Raw genomic sequence first — 7,548 nt, forward strand, 5'->3', positions numbered from 1 at the left:
AGGAGTGAAGAGCCTTATATAGGCATGGGAAGGGAGCGGTTACCAATGCCGGCCAATCAGGGGAAGCCACGTGTCCCCATAATTAATAAGAGGCGACTCGAAACGACGTGCATACGACGGTTGTCAGAACAGACCGTCCGGGATAAGACACGTGGCCGATGGAAAAGGAGACGTGACGCAACCGTTCCCGCCAAAATGAGAAGATAACGACGCGCCAATAGAGTCACAGGTTTCATGATTCATCCACTTCTCGTTACTCCGATAGATCGGTGGTCCGGAAAGTGTGGGGACTATCTGTATACGGTAAAAACCGGATATGAGTCAAACCGGAGAAACGAGGAACCGAAGGAAGAAGAGGACGAGAGCATACATGAAGATTCTAGTTCTGAACCGGAGGAACGCTTGGACCGGAGCTAAGCGGAGGCACCATTTGGTCCGGTTTCTTCGTCACCGGACCGGTCGAGGCCGTTAGTCCGGTTATCCGTAGTCATTGGTCCGGTAAAGCCGTTGCGCGTGAGCCACGCATCGGTAGCGTCCTGCCATGGTCAACCACCAACCATGCGAGTGTCAGACAGTACGGCTTACCTAATTCGCTCAGAGTTGTCCTTCTCTGTTTTTTTTAATGATTTGTATTGTGTGAGGCCCATAGAAGAGACACTATAAATAGGGCTCATCCCCCTCCATTGAGGGGGTTGGCTTCTTCATTCTTCCAAGAACACTTGTAATAGCAAAACATATATGCAATTTCTCTCTCTCTAAGATTGGATTCGGTCCATATCAATTATATGCATTTCTGTTGTATTTCTTCAAACAAGTATTGTGCGTCCTTTGGCAAACATTAATACACTTCACCAATTGCTTTGTTACATAATGTTCATACATTCCATTTTTCATACGATTTATATCGGGATCCAAACACATATCCTATACCTACTTACAAATTCAATTGCTTATCCAAATTCGGGGTAAACAGTAACAAAGATCCGTAGTGCTAATTGTAAATATTGGCTAATAGTGGTGAACTGGTGATGACTTACTCTAGTGATTAGTTGCATAGTGGTTGTGGATAGCAGTGGTGATGACTTACGCCCAATACCTAAAGGAAGCAAAAATAGAAAAAAAGGTAACATGTGATTAAAAACATAAAGAATTCTAAAAGACTATTTAGGGACTAATGCAGAAGTGGATTCATGATTTAAATTTTATGGGTGCGATCTTAAAATTCTTATTAGTGAAGCTATTATATTTTTAAAGTTATGAACTCATATCTTCTACTCCTCTTTATTATTACAATTCTAGTATAATTTTTTACACATAAATTTATGCTCCATGTCAAAAGTTAAGAATTTAATTGAACTGCACCTACAAGACTAGATACGCCTCTGAATGCTGAGGAGACATTGAGTATGCAAATACAAGCAAATTTTGAGAAATTGTGTTTCTAGGGGTCTAAGTAGATGAATGTGGAAGAAGTTCTAAATAGAGAAGGCATATAATTGAAGAATTCATAGAGCTAATAAGCATAAAGGGATAGTTTTCTAAAGCATGAGAATGGAGAAGAGATGTGATCTAGATTCTAGACCTTTGATATTTTAAGTGGACAGTTGCGTACAATCTAAGAGAGTGTGCTGCATGTTACTGGAGCTTGTCCTACTGGAGCTAATAGAAAGTCCTCCTACGTAGATAGTTTTGGATGACATTTCCCCGGCTAAAAGTAAATATTTATTTCGCCTTTTTCACATTACTTGTGTATTGAACACTTATTTTGAATCAAATTAAAAAGACATAGTTATCTTGAAATAAAATAAAAAGACTACAGGTGTGTTCGGCACGAAGGAAAATATTTTCCTGAAAAATGTGTTTGAAAAATAAGTGATTTTTTTTTACTTATTTTCTCATGTTCAGTTGATTAGCGGAAAATAAGTGAATTTCTTACTTATTTTCTCATGTTCGGTTAGTTAGTAGAAAATATTTTTTGAAAAATACTTACCCCAGCCCCACCAATCCCACCCCAACCCCACCACCCATACCACATCCACCTCACCCCCAACACCCGCCACCCACCACTCACCCCAAGCACTCACCCTCCATCACCTGCCGAACCAAATCCTCACCCAATCCAACCACCACCCTCAAACGCGCGTCATCTTCACCCACCCCTCCATTCCCTCCCCCTACGCCTCCTAATTTTTTTATTTAATATATTTTATTTTATTTTATTTTTATAAAAGTTTTATACAAAATGAAAATCTATTCTTACCCCTACCTTGCACCCCAAAGCACAACCCACCCCCACCACCCACCCCACACCAAATTTAACCACACAAAATTCTTATTTTATATAATTTTTTTTATAAAATTAAATTAAATATATGAAGTAGAAAATTCGAGATGGGGGGAGGGGGGTGTATGGATGGAGTCAGCGTCGGAGCCAGGAATTTGACGAGTGGTGTGCAGATTTTCTTCTCACTTGTGTTAAGAATATGCAAAATTAAATATATACTCATAATAACTAACATTTAACCTAGATACATAATTTTTCGGCAAAAATGTGCAGTAATTTTCCGGCAAAGAATGTGCACCTGACCACCTTTCACCTGAGGTGGCGTAGAAAACGAAAAGAACTTTAATTTTTTTAAAAATAAATAAATAAATAACTTTGAAGGGTAGATGGATGTGGGTGGATGGGTGGTGCAGAAAACTAAAAGAACAATTTAAACAATTTAAAAAGAAAAAAAATTGGAGGGGGTTGGGTGGGCGGGAAGTGAGTTTGGGTGGTGGGAGTGAGTTGGGGTTTGGTGGATTGGGTGGTTGAGAGGTGGGTTGGTAGAAATTGTAGACTTGTTTTTCCTACTTTCGTTAAGAAAATTATTTTTCTTATTTTTAAAAAACTTATTTTTCTAAAAAAAGTATTTTCCATTTTTTTTAACTAAATAAACATGAGAAAAATTAGAAAACACCTTCCGTACCAAACACACCCTGAATAGCCACTTTGTGAATCGGAGGGAGTAGTACACAGCGACTTCAAACCACAAGCAGTCAATATAAACTGGGTGAATAGAACTTAGTAAAAAAATCAACACATACCCCATTTCCACGATCAGCAACCGACTTTAAATCATACATAGTACTCGAGCACAATACTACTAAATTGTACTATGGTCTATGGTTTAACATGTCTGTCTTATTTATCATAGGTAATAATCATTGAGGATACTGTAACATCCGACTATAAATCGACTATCTCAATGCTAGTAGAAGGTGAACTAGAGGGATCACGCACAAAATAATAAGATAACAAGGACAAACTATAATAAACTTCTACGTATTACAATTATTATTTGCTAACCACACACTAGAGTTCCTAATACTTCCCCCTTCAAAGAAGGATAACACATTAGGCTTGCCCAAAACGAGGCTCGGGCTCAGCTTCAAGGTCCTCCACTGGCGTATCAATTAAATGCCTAGCCTTCATCTTGTTTATGGCATTAGCAGGATTAAGGCTTTTGGGGCAACATGCTGTGCAATTTCTTATAGTCCTGCACCGATATAACCTCCCCTTGTCCTCTGTTATCCCCTGCAATCTCTCACTCGCAAAATCATCTCGACTGAACAAAAGAAACATTGGTTAAACCTCTAACAAGCAAGATTAACAAAATTAATTGCTAAGCATTTTTGGTACTAATATTTAATTGGTGTTTGAAGAATTAACAAAAGAATTAACCTGTCGGAGATCCATCGATAGGCATGGAGCAAGGCAGCAGGTCCAAGGAACTCTTCCGGATTCCACCAGTAAGAAGGGCAAGAAGTGCTGCAGCAAGCACATAATATGCATTCATATAACCCATCAAGCTTCTTCCTATCCTCTGGTGTTTGCCTATATTCTCTCCTGTCTTGGGGCGGTTTTCGTGTCTTTAACCATGGCTCTATAGACCTGAAAATCCTCAAAATATCACAAAATTCAGTTTATGCTAGATTCACAAATTAACCATGCTCCAATGTATAATTGTCCATCAGAGGCGGGATCTATTACAGGGTTCAACTGTACTCATTAGTTCATTGTTTTGGTATCAAACTACACACACACAAAAACAAAACATTTAAAAATTTACGCATGTAAACAAATCACCCATTACGAACCCGCTGACTCTAGATCCTGGATTCACATCTATTGTGAATGAAACTATGAGAAGGTTATAAAATACATTTATCGTTTAGCTTCATCAAAATTAAAGCGGGTCTTGTCGACTCCACTAATTAAGTAGTTCACACTGTTCTATAGTGACTGACCTAGTTGAGTTTACAGCCCTTAAGATAGACTAGAAGTTGTCAGTATGTACTGGACATGAAAAATATTAGTCCCTCCTTCCCAATTTAATCATGTGACAACTCTTTCCTTTTTAGTTAGTCTAAGAAGAATGTCGTCTTTCTATACTCAGTAACAACAATTTAACTTCAAACTTCCTATTATACCCTTAAATATGATTTACAACAATAGAAATTGCTATGGCTAATTTTAGACCACTTTAACTCCAATAAAACACCTTCACATAAAGTGTGATATTTCTAAACATTCTATTGATGCCAAGCATGTCTACATTGAAAATTACTGATGCACATAAAATCGAAATTGAATAACTCGATGAAATGACAAAAGGAGATAGGGAAATTACTTGTACTGCTGGTAGAAATTAGTGAGATCAACGACCAAATCTTTGATGACAAACATGTGAGGAAGAGGAGTGATGGTAGTTGGCCTGCTTGTATCTGTATCAATAGGCTTGAGACATGCCACTGTGTTAACCCCATCGATGTTCATCGAGCATGATCCACATATTCCTTCTCTACATGACCTCCTATAACTCAAACTTGAATCTTCCTCCCCCTTTATCTTTTGCAATGCATCTAGAACCTACAAATAGAAAAAATTAACTAAATCGAGAATAAGAGTTCAATTCAAGGAAAGCGTAAAATATAGGACGGTACCAGAGTTCAAATTAAAAAACTAAGACTCTAAACTCAAATATAAAATGATGAACCTTCAACTTCAAATTCCCATTTGAACAACTTTTCTTTTATTATTGATCCATTTGATTCGTTACTAAACTAAAATAGCTTCCTAGGATATACTTGGTACTAAGATCATTGGGGGACAATACCTAATCCCGAAGATACTCGGGAATCTTTACTTCTGATCTTTCAATAGCATGCTTAAAATTCTACTCCTATAAGACAATTTTAGGCACGAAGGGAAATTCTTTGGAAATTCTGTTTTTGGCTAAAATTGACAAGAAAGAGAAAAGAATATTCCATTGGATACCCTCACGTGAAGCAATCTTATATTTTTTTAAATCGTTTCTAAATTTGACCAAACAAAATAAAATAATAATAACTTAAACTTAATCTGACACACAAATATTTTGACATGACACACAAATATTTTGACATGTCTAAGACTTTTAAATTTCAAAAGTCATTCCTTGTTTCTTAATCTCCATATTCAATCAAAACATGGTTTCATAAAGTGAAACATGAGGCAAAAGGTGTGGGCTAGTGGTCGAAGTTGGTGGAAAACTGGAAAACTTCAAAGTCACAGGTAGGGGTGTTCATGGTTCGGTTTGGGTCGGTTATTGGTTAAAACCATAACCAAACCAATTTAGTCAGTTTTTAAATGTCTAAAACCATAACCAAACCAAGTAAAATAATAACCACCGGTTTGGTTATTGTCGGTTCGGTTCGGTTTGGTTCGGTTTTTCGGTTTATGACTAGCCGTGACAATTCAAATATTCTCTCTCTACATTCTTCAAATTTCTTATGAAGCTTTTTTTTCCGCATGGCCCACAAGGGTGAACTTTGCTGCATATTGAGGGAAAGACACGCTGTTGGCAAATCAGGTGGACCAAACTTGCAACGCAGTTTAGATTCAAAAGAACAAGTCAAACAGAGGTTTCAAAATACAAACATCCCTTATGCTTACGACTTATTAGAGTTGGGCTTGGATTGTTGGACATATTCTTTTAAGACATGGGCCTTAAAAATAAGTAGACCAAAATTAAATTAATAATTAAAAGATATAAAATATCTTTAATTATTTATGAAAAGCTAATATTATACATATAAATAATTATAAATTTTATGTATATAATTATCGGTTTGGTTCGGTTATTTATTTGGTTATTTTTTACTATAACCATAACCAAACCAAATATTATCGGTTTTTCAAATTTAAAACCAAACCAAACCAAACTAAACCAAATGTCGGTTATTTTATTCGGTTTGGTTAAATTTTCGGTTTGGTTTTGGTTTTAACCAAAACTGTGAACAGCCCTAGTCACAGGTTCAATAATTTAGCAGAGGCAAGTGATTCCTTCCCATTTGTCAAAACATTAATAGACAGAGCTGCCTGATATTCATGAAATTAGCCAGAATGCATGCAAGCTGGCTCAGATACAACAATCATAAAAAATAAAAAAAATAAAAAGGGCACAAAACGGCACAGGAGCATAATTCAAGGACTGATTCGAGGTTGTCAACCTAAAGTTCTTATTAGTACTCGACCATATTAAACTATGATTCAATTTTCGACAAACTAAATTGAATTGTAGCATTTCTAATCTGCTCTTACTCTCCTAAATTTTACAGTTAGAAGAAAAATTTTCAGGTTCTAATTGAGACCAAAAGACTATAACAATAAAAATGAACACAGCAAAAATTAATTACGATAGCAATAATAAATCACATACCATGGGGCCACAGGAAGGAAGGTCAATAAAAAAAGATTGAAGAAAGGGCTTTTGGCTAGGATTATCAGGACTCCACCTATAGATTCTGAATTCCTTAGTCTTCTTAGCTTTATCAACACCTAATTTCATGGCTTTTTTAAGGTTCCCAACAGACTCCACTGCTTCTTTTCCATGTTCTTGTCCAATTGGGTGCCCTTCAAGTATAGGGAACCTTTCACTTTTTGTCAAACGCCCCACCTTCTTCACCCCTTCTTTTATTATGTTTCTTGACATTTTTGTTGAGAAATATTGGATGAAGAACACTTCTCTGTTTGCTCTGCTGATCTTAGTTGTTCTTATTTTATATTATAAGAGAGCTTACAATTTTTGTTTTTAGCAAGAGATACCTTACTCGCATGCAAGGAAATGGATTAAAAGGAGACACCTGGTTGCACGTGTCGATTAGTTTGACGATCATCTTCCTTTACCCTTTTTAGCTTGACGACGGTGCTTCAATATTTGACTTGTTTAACTCGTATTCACAGTTGGACCATAATGTTAAATATTTTATAGCTTATGAGTCTAGTATAATAAGTTACTAGTGTTAAAGTATATGAAAAGGAATATGCAGCACAATAATATGTATAACCGTCATAATTCAGATTAGTGGTTTGTGGTCGTTGGGCCAAGTGAGAAAATGTAAGACTTTTATTAATTATAATATGTGTCTCAATTAATGTAAAACCCATAACTAATATTTAATGAATAATAAATCTCGTCCGTTAGATCGGTTACTTGATAGACGTACCATATTAAGTCAAAACCC

The 7,548-nt window shown here is 36.4% G+C and overlaps 1 protein-coding gene across 1 annotated transcript; it reads right to left on the reverse strand.

Annotated features, from left to right (window-relative positions):
* Nucleotides 1-3,068: 3,068 nt before the first annotated feature.
* On the reverse strand, nucleotides 3,069-7,099 carry LOC132615314 (succinate dehydrogenase [ubiquinone] iron-sulfur subunit 3, mitochondrial-like). Its single transcript, XM_060329894.1, has 4 exons — nucleotides 6,744-7,099; nucleotides 4,674-4,912; nucleotides 3,725-3,934; nucleotides 3,069-3,608 (listed from the first exon to the last, which is right to left on the reverse strand). The coding sequence occupies exons 1-4, from the start codon at nucleotides 7,014-7,016 to the stop codon at nucleotides 3,398-3,400; spliced, it is 933 nt and encodes a 310-aa protein (XP_060185877.1). The 5' UTR covers nucleotides 7,017-7,099; the 3' UTR covers nucleotides 3,069-3,397.
* Between the last annotated feature and the right edge of the window lie 449 nt (nucleotides 7,100-7,548).

This window comes from Lycium barbarum, chromosome 10 (genome assembly GCF_019175385.1).
Source record: "Lycium barbarum isolate Lr01 chromosome 10, ASM1917538v2, whole genome shotgun sequence".
Classification (NCBI taxonomy): domain Eukaryota; kingdom Viridiplantae; phylum Streptophyta; class Magnoliopsida; order Solanales; family Solanaceae; genus Lycium; species Lycium barbarum.

Coding starts and splice junctions, on each gene's coding strand:
- LOC132615314 (XM_060329894.1), bottom strand. CDS start 7,016: ATGTCAAGAAACATAATAAAAGAAGGGGTGAAGAAGGTGGGGCGTTTG. Junction 4,913..6,743: donor TTCCTTCCTGTGGCCCCATG/GTATGTGATTTA, acceptor TTCTATTTGTAG/GTTCTAGATGCATTGCAAAA. Junction 3,609..3,724: donor TATCGATGGATCTCCGACAG/GTTAATTCTTTT, acceptor TCTTTTGTTCAG/TCGAGATGATTTTGCGAGTG.